The following is a 19634-nucleotide window of genomic DNA, read 5'->3' as shown; positions in this document are numbered from 1 at the left end:
TGCAAATTCAAGTTTTTCAAAAAGATTCATTTCGTCAATTTATTGTCGATTTCAGAACAGACTTAAATTTATTTGGCGCGATAGATCATCTCCGGTGAGCTCACAAATTGTCCATTTACATCATTTTCCTATTAGCAGATTCATGTAACAAAGTCACGAATAAACGTCCTGTAAAGCTTTGATTGACTGTGGCATGCAAAGATTACCTCATACTTTGGAAATGTTGATAAAAATATGTTTATGTAAGCATTTCTTAGTCAATCAGAGCTTTACTCGATGTTTTCTCGTCACTTTTATACACGAATTTGCTAATAGAAAATTTGTGTATTCAATCCATCGAATATATCCTTAAGTTAATCTAGAAAAATCTTTATAATAAAATTTTAAGATAAAATCTTAAATGAAGGTACTTTCGACAAAAAAGAAACTCAAAACAGGAAAGAATTGTATTTGACAAAACTCTTCTAAAGGATTTAATGAAAATACACATTATGTTTGCAATCTTCAAGTCATTTCCCCCTGGAAAGTATAACTGTTTATATAGAACGATTTTTTATATCAGCGCTCAATAATGATTACTACTATTTTACAGGATGTCTTGTCACCCATGACAAGTTCCTTTACTTTCCACAAAAACTTCTCGTTCAAAGAAACATAAAAATTCATATAATATGGTACTATCAAACTATAATAATATCAAAATTCGGATAAAAATGTCTCCTTAAAAAAATAAATTAATCAAAACAATAAAATAGAAATGGTCAGAAAAATGCAGTATCTAAAAAAAAAGGATGTATGAAAATTAAAAATAAACTGTTGAAGTCTTCGAATGAAATTCTAAAAATCGATAAAAACTAAGATGTTAAAATATTTGAAAAAATACCTGTACAGCGGGGACAAAAACTAGAGTATTATTTTCCACTGGCGGGGACGATATTTTGGCCAATTTTTCCAGTTGGTTTATGAGAAAGGGGTGTTTCTTAGTTATGGTTCGGCCACCATCGTTTTGTTATTAAAAATTTCTTTATAAGAAAATCAAAATTTTTGCCTTCGGATGTTCTTAACCATTTGACTAAAAACGTTATTGCCACCATTTTGTGAGTATTTTTTACAATTTCCTAAGAAATTTCCCCACCCCCAAAAAAAATGAAAAAATAGCAGAGCTACTTTATGGTAAAATCATGATTATATTTAAAATCTATACGAAAATATAACTTAAGTCTCATAAAAATAATTAGGGCGTTCGATTGCAAATATGAATATATATTATGTAAATCTATCCAATTTGTACTACCAATATATTTAATGTTTTGTAATTTTCTTTCTCAGAACATTTAGCACTCAACAGCACTCAATGATGTTGTCAGCCCTTGACTGTAGTGGTTCAAAATTCTTAATAAAGAAGAGAATTTGAAAGACAGACCTCTTCAAGAGAATCTTTAGTTCGAAAAATTAAACAAAGATGATTGAACTATTGATGTCGTACAAGACTTATGGTATAATTTTTTCGCAGGCTATTTGCGAAGTCACAAAGGTAAGACATGAAATAACTAAAACACTCATCATTTGTTTCGAAAAGGAACTCGAACAAAATCTTGATCAGTGTCGTAAACCTGGGGGGTACTAAGGTTGGCGGACGAGGGGTATGTGCGAACGGGACCTCAGAATACCGACCCTTAAAGAGACTGATTTTTGCTTAAAAATGTTTCTTCGATTTTTTAAAGAAGTAGTACCTTTAGAGAGACTTTTTTATAATTTTTTCACTTGAAATCAAAAAAACTTTCTAAAATCGTGAAAAAACCGACCCTTACCGTCCGCACGTACCCCGCCCCCCAAGTCGTAAACGTAAATAGCTCCGCACGTAACCTTACTCAACAGAAGCGTAAGTGTATATGGCCTCAGAGTAAATACTAAAAATTAAACTATTTTTTAAATTTTAAATTATAAAGTTATCCATGAAAAGTCATTGACTAATTAATCAAATCTAATAAAAATTTTAAAAAATGGGCAAATCTTCTCGATTTTCTCTGATGCATAAGTTTTTGATTTTTTCAAATAAAAGTTTTCATCAACGACATAATAAAATTTTCTCAGAATATAGTACAAGAGCGTTTAATGTTTTCTTATTTTCTACTTGTCACCGGATTGAACTTAAGAGTCAGAAATATTCGACTTAAACCTTTTAGCCTTTACAGGGCTATTAACGATATCGTCCTCGACATCGTCCTCTACATCGTCCTCTACATCGTCCTCGAAATCATTTTCTCTCAATTTTGAACTAATTGACTTTATTCTTTCAAGGCTTGGAAATAAATTTCCTTGGTCTACGCTGATTTCACCATTTACAAAATCGTTCTTGATGACGTTGATGATGGCGTAACTACTTAAGTGTAGAGGAGTATAACCGCTGTTCTTCCTTTCGGTAATTATCAAATATATGGATTCTTCAACATAATTGACGATGACATTTTCTATCAAAATGAATAGTTCTTCTTTCGACATATTTTGGATGTCTGTATCTCTAATAACATTTAGTATTATTTCCATCAAAAACAAAAGGTCAGATAGATGCAAACGTTTTTTTTCTAAAAACGTTTGCCCTAAGACGTTAAATATAAATTTTTTTAAAAACAATTGATCTGTATTTCCAATTTCAAACATCCAAACATCACATGCCTCATCATCATTAAATTTATTAAAACGGTGTCGTAATAATGTGGATTCAGATAAAGTCAGCTGTTCCCAAAGCAACTTCTTTCTTTCTATTGAAAATGTCTCCATCATTTCAAAAAAACTGTCAAAGTTTAGGTTAGCAACGGCTGATTTCAACGTTTCAAATTCTGGAAACAAATTTGCAATCTCACTGGTTTTTATGAAGTCTTTCTTGATGTCAAAAACTATAAGCGGTATCAACCAAACGGTTTCAGTGCTGGGGATGTCCAACTTTTTACAAAGATCGTCTACAACAAAGGTGAAGAAATGCTCCATCGAGTGAAATAACTCGTCTTTTGAAACAAGCTCGATGTCTATTTCTGAAATGTTTGCGAGGGTACGTTTCAAAACAGGCTCAAGTTTCAAAAGCCGTTCTCGTCTATCCTTCCGTTTTTTTGTGTAATCATAAACGAACTGTATAGCATATATTTTGAATATTTTCAATGTGGTGTTATCTGATGGTGCAATTTCAAGCATTGTAAACTGCAGCGCAAATACTGTCAGACTTTTAGCAGCTGTTTTCCAAAAATCTTCAAGGCAGTTATCTTCTGATGATATTTTTTAACAAAATCGACAAAGTCCTGTCTTTTAAAATTTTCAACATTTGATCTTAATGTATCAAAATCAGGTAATAAAGCACCGCTGATAATTTTTTCTTCCAACATATGAATCGTGTATGGAAGAACAAGCGAGTTGATTGTTATAATATATGATTTCTTTAAGATGTCGAGAATGAGGGAGACAAAGAGTTTATTTATTGAATCAAACTGCCCTTGTTTTGTCATGGGATTTTTTGTTTCGGAAATATCTTTGAATGTTTCGCTTATAATAGGAAAAAGCCATTCGTTTAGTTTGAGTCGAAATAATTCCAAATCTATGAAGCGAATCTCTTTTTCATCAACAATTGCTTTGATATATTTGATGGAAGTCTTTTTCAGAAATTCAGCAATATACGGCGAACGTTCTTCCAGATCCGCAAGCCTGTTACCGTAAAAAAAGTGCAAATAATCGACTATGCACTGTATAAAATACCTTTTGGTAAATCCCTCTTCCAATGGAAGAGCTTTGAGCATCTGTTCATGTTCATAAATCATATTGGCTTTCTTAGTATTGACAATAAAGAGGTTAGTTGTGCATCTCATAGTTATGTTACAATCATGGAATTCGATATAGTCGTCAATTTTGGTCGAAAGCTTGTATATAACAGTATTCCATTCAAATCCATTAACATAACCAGGTTTAGTGATAAGAATACTATTGCCTTGTCTTAAGAATTCACAAGGGTTCTGGAATTCCTTGAATTGTTCTTGGTGAATGAAAAATTCGTCATAAAACATGATATCGTCAGAAACCTCACCGAGGTCAACATCAGTAATGGTATCTGTTATAACAAGAATGCCTCTATTATTCACTTTATTTTTACTTGAACTTCCTTGACTTGCTTGATCAGAATTTCTTATAATCTTGACAGCTTCCTTAACGCTTTTAACAAACACTGGTGGTGGACCATTTGGAAAATTTGAAGGTGGTTCCGAAATTCCTTCTGTATATCTGTAAAGACGTACCTCTGCTAATGATTTGGCTTCTCCAACAATCTCTTTTGAATTTCGTAGATTGACACTTAATTGAAGTAATTGAAAACTTTTGAACTTATTTTCGAATTTGTAATCATCACGATTCATCTTTTCCTGATATAAAGCATTTGGTGCAATCCAACATATGTCGGTACTTTCGACCTCAACGAGGGAGGGTTGGTTTACATTCCATTCGTCAAGAAATATGGCTTTGATATCATTTTCTTCGATTTCGTTTTTGAGATCAAAGTCTTCATCCTGAAATGACAAAAATTGAAATAAAATAGTAAACTAAAAACATGCAAATAAGTTAAAACACGAATAAACATTTCAATTTCGTCCTGTGTATCACTTGGAATAATGTTACACATTATTATATTATTTCATTTCTTTCCCTGGTCCATCCGAAAGAACAGCTAAATAACATTTAAAGAGAATCTAATTTCAAATGAACTGATGAATGTGGCGACCTGAAAAACACTTAAGTAAAGTTGGTAAAATCTTCAAGCAGTAGAAAACTCACATAATTTTTGACGACTCTGACTCCATGCGATTCTAGCACAAGTTCTCGATCGCGATAAAGCAAACCCTCTCCATTACACACAACATATAAGATACGATCTTTGTATTCTGGATCATTGCTCAACATAATGGCTTTCTCTTGTAGCAAAAATGTTTTCCCAGTGCTATAACCACCCTTTATAACCAATTTGCTATATTTAGGTTCGTTTTTGGTGAGCACTGGGAGTTGCTTATTTGAATAGAAGACAATATTCTCTGTATTTGACAGCGAATCAATGACTTTACTGACATGACCAATCCAACATGATGGTGTTATCGGTGGAGGAAGATCTTTTCGTGAAACGTGAATGGTAAACACAATGATTTGAAGGACTTTTTTCAATTGCTCCAAAGGGTCGATCACAGGATCTTGATAATTCAATACAGGATAGTTCTTGAAAACACTTTCAAGCCAAGTTTTGACATCTGTTTTTAACGTGATATAATGCTGGGTGGTTATGGGATAATCTTGGTTTTCTGAACAAACAACTGGAAAGAATTTCCATCCTTCTCCGAAAAGATCTCCAAGTTGGCTCTCCATTATAAAGTGGTAATTTTCTAACTGTTCAAAAGCGTTAGTATGGGTTGTCAAGTTCTTTTTAATTTCCACTCCGATGATAAGTTTTCGAGACCATGAGAAAATAAGGATGTCGAATTCCTGATGCATTTTATTCTTAACATTTGTCATGAAATGGACGGACGGTAGGATAATAGTATCTTCAAGAACTGAATCTTTTCTCAAAGAAAGCAACTCTTCGAAGAAAGTTCGCTCAATTTTGTCTCCCCTTTGAGATAGTTCTACATTGAACAACCATTTTAAGGTGACGTCTTCAGGAGGCGAATTCTTGATTTCTTTTTTAACGTTCTTTTTAATGTTTCCATACTGTAAAGTTTCTTCGAGTTCAGAATTTGGTGATATTTCACTAACCTTTTTCCTACTTTCTTTCACAAAGTTTTCACATGTTGTTGATGGTAGTTGAAAATCTACCTTTGGTAATTCTCTCTTCATAAGGTAAAGAGTCATCAAATTCACGATCCATTTATTGAATTCATCTTGTTTTATTTCATTGTTCAAAGCTTGCGTTTGAAGGAAAGCATCAAGCTCTTTCGTAAGCCAATACTCTGGCGATTCCTGCTTAAGATTGTCAAGTGTCAATTTCATGCGCTCATCAATGTTATAATCCAGAACTGCGATTGATTTTTCGTCATAATCACAACATGCAATTTCTGAAGGAATAAATACAGGGTCACGTGAATCATGTTTGAAGATTGCACTTTCTCCATATTCTCTTTTTAAGAGATATTCTGCTGCAGTGATCGGACCGTTGGATGTCTGGTTATTCCCAAGGTTAAACCATTGTTTGGATTGTTCTTTCAATAATCTTGCTTTTGGTGTATTCAAAATTTGTTGATGTAACGATAGCTTCGGTGTACAGTTCGCTGGGTCAATAACTTGAGGACCCAAATCTCTCAATTCTTGCTCGACGTCAATTTTCATTATTTAATTTCAATTTTCATTTTATTGCTTTTTCATAATTTCATCTGTAAACGAAAAAGAAAATTTGAAATTTGAAAACAAGACGACTCAGAGTCGAAAATTTCGCAAAGTATTTGATTATTCGTAGATGAAATAATCATATTAAAAACGACCGGGGAGTACTAGAGTAGGAGAATGTCAATCGGACCTGAAAAAACTGGCTCTAACAGAGAATAAAGTTACCCTTACAGAGACCCTTGTTGAGATCATCTCCGGCGAGCTCACAAAGTGTCCATTTACGTGATTTTCCTATTAGCAGATTCATGTAACAAAGTCACGAATAAACGTCCTGTAAAGCTTTGATTGACTGTGGCATGCAAAGATTACCTCATACTTTGGACATGTTGGTAAAAATATGTTTATGTAAGTATTTCTTAGTCAATCAGAGCTTTACTCGACGTTTTCTCGTCACTTTAATACATGAATTTGCTAATAGAAAATTTGTGTATTCAATCCATCGAATATATCCTAATCTAGAAAAATCTTTATAATAAAATTTTAAGATAAAATTTTAAATGAAGGCACTTTCAACAAAAAAGAAACTCAAAACTGGAAAGAATTGTTCGTGAAAAACTGTTCTAAAGGATTTAATGAAAATACACATTATGTTTGTAATCTTGAAGTCATTTCCCCCTGGAAAGTATAACTGTTTAAATATAGAACTATTTGTTCTATCAGCGCTCAATTATGTTTACTATTTTACAGGATGTCTTGTCACCCATGACAAGTTCCTTTACTTTCCACAAAATCTTCTCGTTCAAAGAAACATAAAATTCATATAATATGGTACTATCAAACTATAATAATATCAAAATTCGTTCAAAAATGTCTTCATAAAAAAAATAAATTAATCAAAACAATAAAATACAGATGGTCATCACAACAATGCAGTATCTAAAAAAACCGAAGTATGAAAATTAAAAATAAACTGTTGAAGCAAAGTCTTCGAAGGAACGCCTAAAAATTGGAAACAATTAAGATATTAAATTATTTAAAAAAAGATATACCTACTGTATTATAATATCATAACCTAATATATTGAACTATTCTGAATTATTTTAGAAACCAAAAAAAAAACTGGATAAAGTATTTTACTAAAGCTATAGAAAGAATTTAGTTTTGTACAATATCATTGGTTCATACCAACCGAAATTCGGACCAACAAATGAATTATTTTTCTTCATATCGAACGAGCAAAACGTTATTACATCAACAAAAACACAACATTTTGACATTATATTTCCCAAACAGAGGATTTCAAATTTGTCATTTCCAAACCTGATTCACGAATAATTTGAAGCTGTTCCGTCCGTAAATTATTATAAACACAATACGGACAAGCCATTGGAATTTTGATATCAGTTTGCTCATAATACTTGGATAAAACTTCTCCGGTACGGCTTAATGGTTGCGGTAGCTCCCCCATCCGAGATAGAAACTCTGGAACAACTGTTTCCAGCATGTAATAGCGTGGTAGGTTGTGGTTGCAAGAAAAAACAACAGAATCTGAACCTGTTTGACTCGATGTTTCTTTCATTTCAGTTGGATTGTATATGTTGACTTTTTGGGCAGTCGAGGCATCTGCTAATGTCGTAGCTATTGCGTTTGAAAGCGTAATACAAGGTTTAATGTTCGTAGTTTTACGCTTGTGTTCGATAATTTCTTTGATCATATCATCTTTACTTAAATTTGATCCACCAAGAGGTCGCAACGTTTCAAAATTCTCATTTTCGACATTCTTGTCAAGAGTTACGGTACCGAAAGATAAGAAATCATACCAATTGCTACCAGTATCGATTTGAGTTGTGACGTTGTGGAGGAGATCGTGATAAAAATCTTTGGTGAACTGTTTGTTGATTGGGTGTTCGATAGATGCATGGTACAAAGCAAATCGTAGGATGTTTGAATTGCAAGATTTGATGTCACCAAGGAATCTTAAGAATGAGAAGAAAGCTGATAAAAAATCTCAACAGAGGTCACAAAAGCCTAGTAGTCTATAGCGATCTCTCAGTTTGAACAGAACTATCAAGTAAAACTATCAAAAATCAATCAGGGGAAATTCAATCTTCATATTTTCATCGCCATCAACGTATCCACGCGGTTGAGTTAAAAGAAGAAAAAAAGGTTTAAAGTCTATTATCAATGGGCCATTCCATTTTTTATTCATACATACAGGGTGTGGACGAACATTTCACAGGGCTAACCCGAAGCTATTTTAAATCATCCAGAGAATAAAAGACTTATGTTAGTTCAACCTTTTTGAGGTATGAAGAAAAAACTTTCCAAGGGTTTTTCTTCGGCAATTTTCCAGGGGGGTATTCACAAATTGTAGATTGAGAGCGCTGCGTACGTTAGGGATTGTCAAACAATCTGGGTAGAAGATACTTCAGATATTTTCTTTAGGAATAATTTGGTCATTATATTTAGCCTAATTCATACCCGAAGATAGATAGAACGAATAAAGAGCATAGCGCTTCCATATGTTTGCGCATTAAATCTTCTAGTTTACCAACCAAGAAATTATTATCCGTCCAGAACTTGAAAATCTAAAAGATAAAAATACGTTGTATTTCAAGTATACATTAAGTTGTACACTCTCCTTCAATCATTTGAACGGAAAGACGAAAAAGCCCGTGGGGATAACAGGTTTTCCGGATGACATGAGGGCCATTGGGTGCCACCCGATTTCTGAAAACGAGGAATTCAGATTTATCTGCGCCGGCAAAAAATTGTGGGCTCTATAGTACAGTACAGTAACCACTTTTACGTCGAAAAAAGCAAAAATTTACGTTGGCATTGGCGTCGGCAATAGCCGAATGCCGTATTCATATTCGGTAAAAACAAAGTTTAAATTGTAATAAAGAAAACAAATAAAAAATCATACCTCTACCATACATTTGATCATGTGAACTAAACTTGTATTTTCTTGAAATGTCTCCGTCAAAAAATCTTCGAATTTCCTGAAAAGAAAAGAGACTCGGATGATGATGAAGTAGCCAAAGTGAGATATTATTCTATCTGATAACAGTTCACTGGTATAAAAATTAACAAAATTAAGGATTATTGTGAAAAATATTGATATGCTCTTGAGAAAACGAGAACAGCTTCCACCATTCGTCAAAGACATGGGACTTCACTTCAATCGACAAGAAGGCCATCATTCATCCACCAACAATGACAATGCCATCTATCAACTTCAAACGATCACAATCAACAATTCCTACTCTTCTACGATTCGGGATGTACGAAATCAACACGGATGATGATTCTCATCTGCTACCATCTCTAGATATACCTGGCTTTGTGGTAAAGTTGCCAAAACTTGTCAGGTTCGACCATGCGATGATGCACGGTCCTCCCGAGTCGTTCGAGTATAGTTAATACAACGGAGTCTCTTTAACTCAACTCGAACAAGTCTTATGGTCGCTCAGCCAGTCAACGCCTTATAAGCTATACTCCATACTCGAAGTTTCTTCAACTCGAACAAGTCTTATGGTCGCTCAGCAAGTCAACGCCTTATAAGCCATACTCCATAACTCGAAGTTTCTTCAACTCGAACCAGTCTTATGGTCGCTCAGCAAGTCAACGCCTTATAAACCATACTCCATACTCGAAGTTTCTTCAACTCGAACAAGTCTTATGGTCGCTCAGCAAGTCAACGCCTTATAAGCCATACTTCATAACTCGAAGTTTCTTCAACTCGAACAAGTCTTATGGTCGCTCAGCAAGTCAGCGCCTTATAAGCCATACTCCATACTCGAAGTTTCTTCAACTCTAAAAAGTCTTATGGTCACTCAGCAAGTCAGCGCCTTATAAACCGTACTCCATAACTCGAAGTTTCTTCAACTCGAACAAGTCTTATGGTCACTCAGCAAGTCAGCGCCTTATAAACCATACTCCATAACATGAAGTTTCTTCAACTCGAACAAGTCTTATGGTCGCTCAGCAAGTCAACGCCTTATAAACCATACTCCATAACTCGAAGTTTCTTTAACTCGAACAAGTCTTATGGTCGTTCAGCAAGTCAACGCCTTATAAACCATACTTCATAACTCGAAGTCTCTTCAACTCGAACAAGTCTTATGGTCGCTCAGCAAGTCAACGCCTTATAAACCATACTTCATAACTCGAAGTCTCTTCAACTCGAACAAGTCTTATGGTCGTTCAGCAAGTCAACGCCTTATAAACCATACTTCATAACTCGAAGTTTCTTCAACTCGAACAAGTCTTATGGTCACTCAGCAAGTCAACGCCTTATAAACCATACTCCATAACTCGAAGTTTCTTCAACTCGAAAAAGTCTTATGGTCGCTCAGCAAGTCAACGCCTTATAAACCATACTCCATAACTCGAAGTTTCTTCAACTCGAACAAGTCTTATGGTCGCTAAGCAAGTCAACGCCTTATAAACCATACTCCATAACTCGAAGTTTCTTCAACTCGAACAAATCTTATGGTCACTCAGCAAGTCAACGCCTTATAAACCATACTCCATAACTCGAAGTTTCTTCAACTCGAACAAGTCTTATGGTCGTTCAGCAAGTCAACGCCTTATAAACCATACTTCATAACTCGAAGTCTCTTCAACTCGAACAAGTCTTATGGTCGCTCAGCAAGTCAACGCCTTATAAACCATACTTCATAACTCGAAGTCTCTTCAACTCGAACAAGTCTTATGGTCGTTCAGTAAGTCAACGCCTTATAAACCATACTCCATAACACGAAGTTTCTTCAACTCGAACAAGTCTTATGGCCGCTCAGCAAGTCAACGCCTTATAAACCATACTCCATAACTCGAAGTTTCTTCAACTCGAACAAGTCTTATGGTCGCTCAGCAAGTCAACGCCTTATAAACCATACTCCATAACTCAAAGTTTCTTCAACTCGAACAAGTCTTATGGTCGCTAAGCAAGTCAACGCCTTATAAACCATACTCCATAACTCAGTTTCTTCAACTCGAAGATATTTGTGCTGTTTATGGTGACCCACTGTATATACATTGGCAGCTCTTGTTCTACGAGCTCGAATTGAGAGAGTCAGGTGAGCGCAGTAATTTCCATATCAATGGATGGGATATGTAGTTCTGGATAGGGCATGTTCTCGTTCAAAGGCTAATGACGTCATCACTAAATTACGATACATACGATATAAATTGTTAGAATTTTGTGCCCTTTCTGTTGATTGGTGCCAGCCTTTCGCTGTTACGACCATCAGCATGTTAAGTAACGTCATTGATTGCAAAAGAAAATTCGAAGTGAATCTGTTCAAATATGCATTCTTTATGCCAAGAAGAGCATCTGTACAAAATTTCAGAGCCTTTTCACAATTTCTGGTATTATTTAAGCCTAAAATTTTTTCCTTTTTTGTGAGTATTTTTGTGTATTCCTATAAGAAATTAGGTGAGTCTACTTAGCCTTAAGTTGTTCCAAATATTTTCTCCATCGAAGCCTCATGTTTTATATAGTTTGTTCTTATAAAAAAAAGCGTAGTCTGTACTCACTTGAACAAATTCGCAACCACCACAAGACATTTCTCACTCAGTCTAAACGTGTTCGGTTCCGTATCTTTTGTTTCCAAATATTCTTTAACTGAGCGCATGCGGTACGTAAAAGCCTGTGTCCAAAAAAAAAAGAAAATAAATGTGAAATATGCTATTCCAGAAATAATTTGTACCCACTACGTTGAGGAGGTGTCCAGGGTGGTCTAGAAAATAGAAAATCCAGGGGGTCTGGTTTTTCGAGTGTAAAAAATGGTCAGTAAAATGAGGTTGAAAATCGAAAGTGGTCAGTAAGCCGAGGTCGAAAATCCGGGATGGTCCAAATAATGAGAAAAAAATCCAAGCGGGTCCTAAAAATTGAAAAAAAATGCAGAGGGGTCACCTTTCCTAAAAAATATCTCCTCAACATAGGGTCTACAAATTTTTTTATGGAATAGCCCAATTTTTAGAGCTCAGTAAAGGTATGGAAGTAACGATTCCTAATGTTCTGGTCTTGTTTTAGTCCACAATAATAACATTATTACCCCCCCACCGTCCACTAGTAAATGATTTTTCGTAGCTTTTCACTACATTTTTCATCGAAAATCAATCATCAAATTCCCAAAAGAGACTAAAATTTTTCTTCTGAGAGTCGGACTCCTTTATGGACATGTTTTTTTTTGACTGTACCAAAATGCCGATTTTCAACCAACCCGGTTCAAATCGGCACTAACAGAGACAGCTGAACCCTTTCTTATCGTTATTCAAAAATAAAAAAATAGATTAGTAGCTCTGTCCGATACTTTTTGTCCGATCTTAATAGCTTTTATGGAACTTAAGATATTGCTTGTTGAATCCGGAGTATTTCAGGATGAAAAAAATCATAGTCCATTTCGGATTTATAAAGTCGGCTCTATATTTGGCCTTTGTCGAGTCCAATTTATATACGAAACTTATATCAGGGTGTAGCTAAAGGGTTGAATTTTCACACCAACCTCTTTTTTTTAGAAAAAACCGGAGGAAAATGGGATCAAATTGATCATTTTTGAAATCTAGGTGCTAATTCTAATTGTATATATTTTCCTGACAAGTCTATCTATCGGGGAGGTGATTTGAGATTTTTGGTTAGTTGATAAGAAAGGAACAAACTAAAGAAAACAGGAATTGTTAAAATGAGTGAAAAATGATTAAAAAAGTCGTGATGATTGTTTTGATCATAACTCACTCCGGCCTTTAAAAAAATTACTCCTCAGGCTATTTTATGATTTTAGGCTACCTCAGGCATGCATAGAAACCTCCTCAGGACCGAATAATGAGTCATGGAGTGAGATATGATCCAAAACACTCCATGATTGATTAATCCTGAAATACTCCGAATTTTGAAATTTCAAATAGCTCATTTTAAAGCCCTTCCCAAATCTCAATACATATCAAAATTTTGGGAAGATTTATCATGCGAATGAGGAAATAATTAAAATAAAGTGATTTTCACGATTTTCGAAAACCTGATTTTGGTACAGTCAAAAAAAAACATGTCCTTATTTAGTTGCCAGTTATATTATGTCGTTATGACATTTCAAGTTGTGCAAAAGACATGTTATGAATAAGAAATCGAATGTTGACACCAGAAATTTTCGAGCTCCAAAAAACCCCCTTTTTACCACGAGCCACCATAAGATTATAACACCACAGTGAAGCCTATATCAATTTAAGTTCCTCTAGAATGAGTGTTAGAAAGATTTTCCAATTTCGTGTCACCATAAGAATTTCATTTATAAGTATCCTACTTAGTTTTAGCCTTATTTTAGAACTTTTAGCATGAAAAAGTGCAAAAGAAAGAGCTAGAGGACTTTATTGAAATGAGATTATAATTTTTTAAAGATCTTTGAGCTTTGGAGCCGCCATGTCAATTCTCCTTTGAGGACTAAGCTAATGCTCACTCCCAACCGTTTTGTGAAGCGTTTATCCAGTGTCTATGATGATTCCTTGCTGAGACTGTTCTTTAATTTGTTCCTGTATTGTAGCCTTTGAACTGAACCTCACATTATATAGTAACCCAACAGCTTACCAAGTCCCATTGCTCGTTCAATTCATAACAAAAGGAGAGAACGAACCAATGCTTCAGTTGAAGTGCGTACCTAAAATTAAACAAAACAGTTCAAGGTCGGACGTCATTCAAAGTAAACGTTTTTTTGGAGCTATTTAGGCTGAATTGGAAAAAAAATAAGACCATCGTAAGAACATGACCAGTCTGATAGTTGAAGAGATTATCCAAGTTTGTTCAAAATTATCTAAACTATTAAGAAAATTTCGTAATTGCAGCAATTCTTTTCGAATTCTGAATAAGAGTTCTTGAAGCGAAATTTTGATCTATAATCAAATCTTACTGTGTGATTTCATCTCTTGAGTACAGTCCGCTCAATTTGTAGAGAGAAAGAAGCACTGCTTCTACGCTATACGGAGGTTGATCTTGCCCTAAAATCAAGAAAATACATTTTTTGGAAATGTGATATAATGAAGTCTGCTTTGAAAACTCTCATTAACATTGAAAGAGGCGAGGGAAGAGTGGTCTAAGACGTCAGCGCATGATCAATTTCGTTTTTTTACAAAAATATTATAAAAGAAAATTTCGCAGGTAAGGCCCTTCCAGATTTTATAGGCTCTAGGACTCCTAGAAAAAGACCCAAAATACCGAGAAGATCTCTAATTCGAAATTTAAATATTTCCCCGCGCTGGCAGTCTAAAAAGCCTGATATTTCGCATCTTTCCTTAATTCAAAGAAGAAATTTAAAAAGAAATGTGAGAAATCGAATGAGAGAGAGAGAGTCAGCTGATCTTGCTCATACTTACCAATAGCTGAAAGATCAGGAAGGTCATAATGCTGATCGAAGACATATTCTCTGCTCATGCTCTGAAATATTTAAATAAAAACGGTTAATTCTTCCAAAAAACGATAATGATGCTTTTGTTAATTAATATATCTATTGGACGGAGAATTCGATAGCATAAAGTTAATTCAAAACAAGCTGATGACTTGCCTGAATAAATTATTGCTTGTTAAAGACTAAAAATTAGTGTTCATAAAAATACCATTTTTAATAATGTTGTGAAAGAATGAATAAACATGCTTTTGAGCAATCAACTTTAACATCAAATTGAACATCGGTAGAGAAACAAGTAAGTTATCCAACGGTACCGAGTACAATATGGGATATATTTCTCGACTTCAGCTATTTCGTTATATTTTCCAAGCCTTTAGGTGCAAAAAGTTAGAAAACTTCGAACGACATAAATATATACTATATTTAACGAGTAAAAATGTGATATCTGGTTAATCGTCAACTTGAAAAATATCAACAAACATTTCTCTCTCCATTTGTGTCTTTTTCTTTTTTTTTTGTTTCTCTCTTTTCTATTTTGGTGAAATCAACATCAAAAATTTCGAGAAAAAAATCGAACGGTCATTAAAAATATCAAAACATTTGCAGATATACTTTTGTCGATATCTTTTGCGTGTATTGAGAGGAAAAAGAAAAGATTTCTAAGAAAAGAATTCGGGATAAAATTGTACAATTATAATCTCTCGCTTAACAGACCGCTTTTGTTGAACACGGTCTCGTATTTTACATGTAAAACATGAATTGCAGCATTTATGTTCCCGTTTTAAGCCAATCAGATTAACTCATATTTTTCATGTTGATAATAAATTATGGTATTTCTTGTGACCTTGACCTTAGAAACTGTTGGAGTAAATAGATTTTTGATGTATCTTGAGAAATCTCCGTTTGATTCCCTTTGGAATTCAAAATGATAGTTGCATTAAAAGGAACAATTGGTATACAAAAAAAGAATAGCGTAGAACTCACATGTCCAGATCCAATACTGACTTGATCGAAATGCATGGGAAGTCCGGGCACGAGTGTGGGTGCCAGTACCGAATAAGCGGAACGCCGTGCAACCGGATTTGATGATGCTGTACCTTCGTTTTCAATGCCAATCTAAAAAAAGATTTTGACTTTTGACTTTTATTTAAGTGATTTAGAAGAGTGGGTTTCGTCTAGTTGTAGTACTGTAGATTTTTATGTCTACTTTAGGGAAAGAAACTTTCACGCAAAGAAAATTTCACAAATGAACGAAGATTGAAAGCAAAGAATTTTTTTTTCACGGAATTAACTTTCGCTTATTTGCAAAAACAGCGAAAATCACTTTCCGCTAGAGTTTCTCTCGTTAAAAAGCCTGAAAATTAGACGATCGATCGCTAGGATCGAAGTCTCTTAGTAAGAATATAAGGGAGGGACGAAACATTGAAGAAAGGAAATGCTTGCTCGAGGCCTAATCGAATCTAAACTTTTGGATGCAAGAAAACTCGTGAAATGCAATAGGCAATACATGGAAAATAGCCAGCAAATTCCTTACCAGCCCACCATCTGCGCATCCCCAGGCTAAAACCTGTTCGTCAGCATCGATGACAAGTGAAAATTCACTTCCAGCCGCAATATGAGATACACATCGTCTTGACAACGCTTTCACGAGTCTTGGTGCAGGCTGAAAGGCAAATACAGTACATCAACAATTAAAAGTCATCTTTTTGTCGCGTTTCATTTTTGGAGAATTAAATTAACGCTGAATTTTGTTTCTGCAATAACCCTTTCAGAAATGGTTAATAAAGCTACACCCTGTTGAGGAAACAGGAGTGAAAACCCTAAGAAATTTCCTTTCTGAAAGACGTCGATCCACCCAACGAGACACAAGCTAGCTATTAAAAGAGTCGCCTTTGACACTGCAGGCAACGCTTTCCTTATGCTCGCTACGTAAATTTAGCAAAGTCATTTCCAAAGTATACTCACTTTGTCACATCTCATTCTCAATTTTCATTATTATCTCAGCTGCGACTAATTCCCCGATTGACGAGTACGAAAGAACGACTGTTCTACATTCTAAAAACAAGCTTAGGCCATTTTTTAAGCCCTTTAAGCGTCGTGTTATAAGAAGCTATCTCTCCTGAAATTAACTAAGTTTTAGTAAAAACAGCCTTCTTAGTGAAAAAAAAACACTACAAAAAGTGCCTTTTTTGGACGCCACCGGACACTATCCTGCCTTTCTAAAATATGAACTGTGTGGCTTTTAATCATGTATAAGAAAATAGACAAGAAGCATAGCGCGATAGAACAATTTTTTCTTGAAGCATGACACTAATAATTGCACGACTGATCTAATAAGGGACTTCAGACACACCTATAGGCAAGAAATGGAGTTTTTTCTTAAATTGTCCGTTAGTAGAACTTTTTCACTAGCTTACCGAACGCCCACCTGTCATTCCAAGAACAAGAGTTTTGCACAGGCTAAAGAAAACCCACCTGATCAATTTTATTGTAATGTCCGAGTTGTCCGCAATCATTGCATCCCCAAGTGTAGACAAGTCCATTCGAAGTCAATGCCATGTAATGCCAATTACCACAGATCAGCTGGAAAATAAAAGGAGCTAAATAAAATATAAAAAATTCAATTGAAATTTTATAGAGATAATATTTTTACCAAAATTTTTGAAAAGAAGGGGTACGGGGGGGGTACTACCGTTTCCAACCGACGGGGAAGTTCCGCTGAAAAATGAAACTTCCGTAGAAATTTTGAAAACATTTGCAAAAATTTGCGAAAAAAGTCACTTTGTATGGGATTAAACTTTTTAAATTTTCTGCTGTTTTCCCAAAATTTCCAAAAAGGTACCCTAAGAGGTACTGATTTTTCTGTTTTTTGTGTTTTTTTCGACCCTACGTTGGACTAATGGAGGTGCAAAAAGGTACCCTGGCCAGCTGCACATTTAAGGTTTTTTTTTTACAAAAATTTAATAACAGTTTGTAATTAATCATTTTGCAACTTTCTTCATTCTATAAGCTAACCTATACGCTTGCTGAAATGATTCTTTTAGCTTCAAAAAACTGAAATTCCTAAAAGGTCTAGAATCAGTGGTTAACTTACATGCATGACATACAAATTTTACTTTGACAAAAATAATGCATCTCTCAGAGAAAAAGGTACATTTTGGAGGGGAGGGGAAAAGGGAAGAAGAGACTAATCTACGCAAAACGAGTATATTTATTGTTAAAGGTTTTGTTTTTACAAGTGTTCCCGTTTCATATGAGACAGACACATATTTCTTTCATATCAGGACAGTGTCTGCCTATTGTTATATTATACTGATATAAGCAAAAAACGTTTTTCTTGTCCTCTTTCTAGCCAATCTTGCTCCACATCCTTGTCAATTCAATGGGCTTTTCCAGAAATAGTCCGTGCCCCCTGTTGAGGATATCGGATATCCAGGGGTTAACAATTTTTGTTCAAATATGGATATCCAGGGGGTTAAATATCTACAAGGGAGCGAATATTCAGGGGGTAAAGTGTCTTTTCAAGTAAAAAATACGATATCCAGGGGTAAGCATCTTTATAAGAGAAGATATCCAGGGGGTTGAGCATATTTTTAAGAGTGGATATCCACTGGATGTCTTTACTTAAAAAGTAGGATATCCAGAGGGTTCGATACTTCGAAAAATCAATATTCTCAACAGTGGGGGTAAAATTTTTTTCTGGAAAAGCCCAATGTGGAAAAGCTTGTGAATCTAAATTGATGAGTAGGCAAAAGATATCACTTTTATTTAAAAACAAAACCTTTAACCCCAACGATATATTTTTCCAGCAACGTTTGGGCGCTATAACACAACTATGTTATAACGTCCATCTAACGTTATTTGAGCGTCATCTAACGTTATTTGAACGTCATCTAACGTTATTTGAACGTCATCTAACGTTATTTGAACGTCATCTAACGTTATTTGAACGTCATCTAACGTTATTTGAACGTCATCTAACGTTATTTGAACGTCATCTAACGTTATATGAACGTCATCTAACGTTATTTGAACGTCATCTAACGTTATTTGAATGTCATCTAACGTTATAGAATTGTAGAATATTTAACGTTTTAGAGACGTTTGGTGCAGACTACACGGTTTTTTATAAGAACAAACTATATAAGAACATGAGGCTTCGATGGCCAAAATGCTAAGAACAAGTTCAGAACATTTTAAGGCTTTGTGCACTCAAAAATACCTTATCATTTAGGGAAATGGGTAAAAAAGGTCACAAAATGGAGAAAATAAGAACATTTTAAGAACATTGTTAGGCGTAAAACCCAAAAAGTTAACCCTTTCAGTGCCGCTGTCGGCATATGCCGACATGAGAGATGTCAACCTATTTGCCAGTGTCGGCATTTGCTGACAGGAGAGATCGCGACCTATTTGCCAGAGGTTTTTTTTGAAGTTTTTTGAAAGTTTGATTTTGAACTAGATTTCATTAAATAGCACAGTTGAATAATTAAAATATATTTCAAATATGTTTTTCATAATTAATTCATATTTCAACTCAAAGTAAACACATACACATACACATTTTTGGAACTGCTAATTTATAAAGCAGTGGTCAAAGCCGTTTTTTTCTGTGAGACGGAAAATTTCTTGATAGAGATATTTTGGTATATAATGACACCCACAGGCGCCACGATGGTTGGGGCCGAGGGCCAGAAAATTTGCAGATTTTTTACCCCCTAGATTGGCTAGAAAGGCACTAAAATTTGTTAATTAAAACAACTCAGAATGTTCTTAAAATCCATATCGATATCGTACAGTGAAAATATACATCTATCAAAGTTCTAATACGAGATTTCTTTCTGATGGAATTATTCTAGAGAATAAAATCACTATTTCTTGCTAAATAACCATTTC

General features: G+C 34.7%; 2 protein-coding genes across 3 annotated transcripts in view; both read right to left on the bottom strand.

The window, feature by feature from the left end:
• Positions 1-2134: 2134 nt before the first annotated feature.
• Positions 2135-6385, bottom strand: LOC136809948 (uncharacterized). The gene is made up of 2 exons (XM_067066516.1): positions 4810-6385; positions 2135-4544 (listed from the first exon to the last, which is right to left on the bottom strand). The coding sequence occupies exons 1-2, from the start codon at positions 6343-6345 to the stop codon at positions 3213-3215; spliced, it is 2868 nt and encodes a 955-aa protein (XP_066922617.1). The 5' UTR covers positions 6346-6385; the 3' UTR covers positions 2135-3212.
• A 965-nt stretch (positions 6386-7350) lies between these two features.
• LOC136809923 (uncharacterized) overlaps positions 7351-19634 on the bottom strand; it is a 58368-nt gene continuing 46084 nt past the window's right edge. Inside the window, exons 34-43 of one of the 2 annotated variants that reach the window (XM_067066495.1) lie at positions 17217-17324; positions 16276-16404; positions 15726-15857; positions 14710-14770; positions 14247-14334; positions 13928-13997; positions 11884-11996; positions 9269-9344; positions 8824-8930; positions 7351-8318 (exon numbers count right to left, since the gene is read on the bottom strand). In XM_067066495.1, coding sequence (XP_066922596.1) covers positions 7619-8318; positions 8824-8930; positions 9269-9344; positions 11884-11996; positions 13928-13997; positions 14247-14334; positions 14710-14770; positions 15726-15857; positions 16276-16404; positions 17217-17324 — 1584 coding nt within the window. In that variant the 3' untranslated portion in view covers positions 7351-7618. The remainder of the gene's footprint in view (positions 8319-8823; positions 8931-9268; positions 9345-11883; positions 11997-13927; positions 13998-14246; positions 14335-14709; positions 14771-15725; positions 15858-16275; positions 16405-17216; positions 17325-19634) is intronic. The other variant, XM_067066501.1, reaches the window with a different exon arrangement.

The sequence above is a fragment of the Clytia hemisphaerica genome, unplaced genomic scaffold (genome assembly GCF_902728285.1).
Source record: "Clytia hemisphaerica strain Z4C2 unplaced genomic scaffold, Clytia hemisphaerica genome assembly, whole genome shotgun sequence".
NCBI classification, from domain to species: Eukaryota; Metazoa; Cnidaria; class Hydrozoa; order Leptothecata; family Clytiidae; genus Clytia; species Clytia hemisphaerica.
The sequence above is the reverse complement of the archived record's forward strand: the minus strand, read 5'-3'. Positions and strand labels throughout refer to the sequence as shown.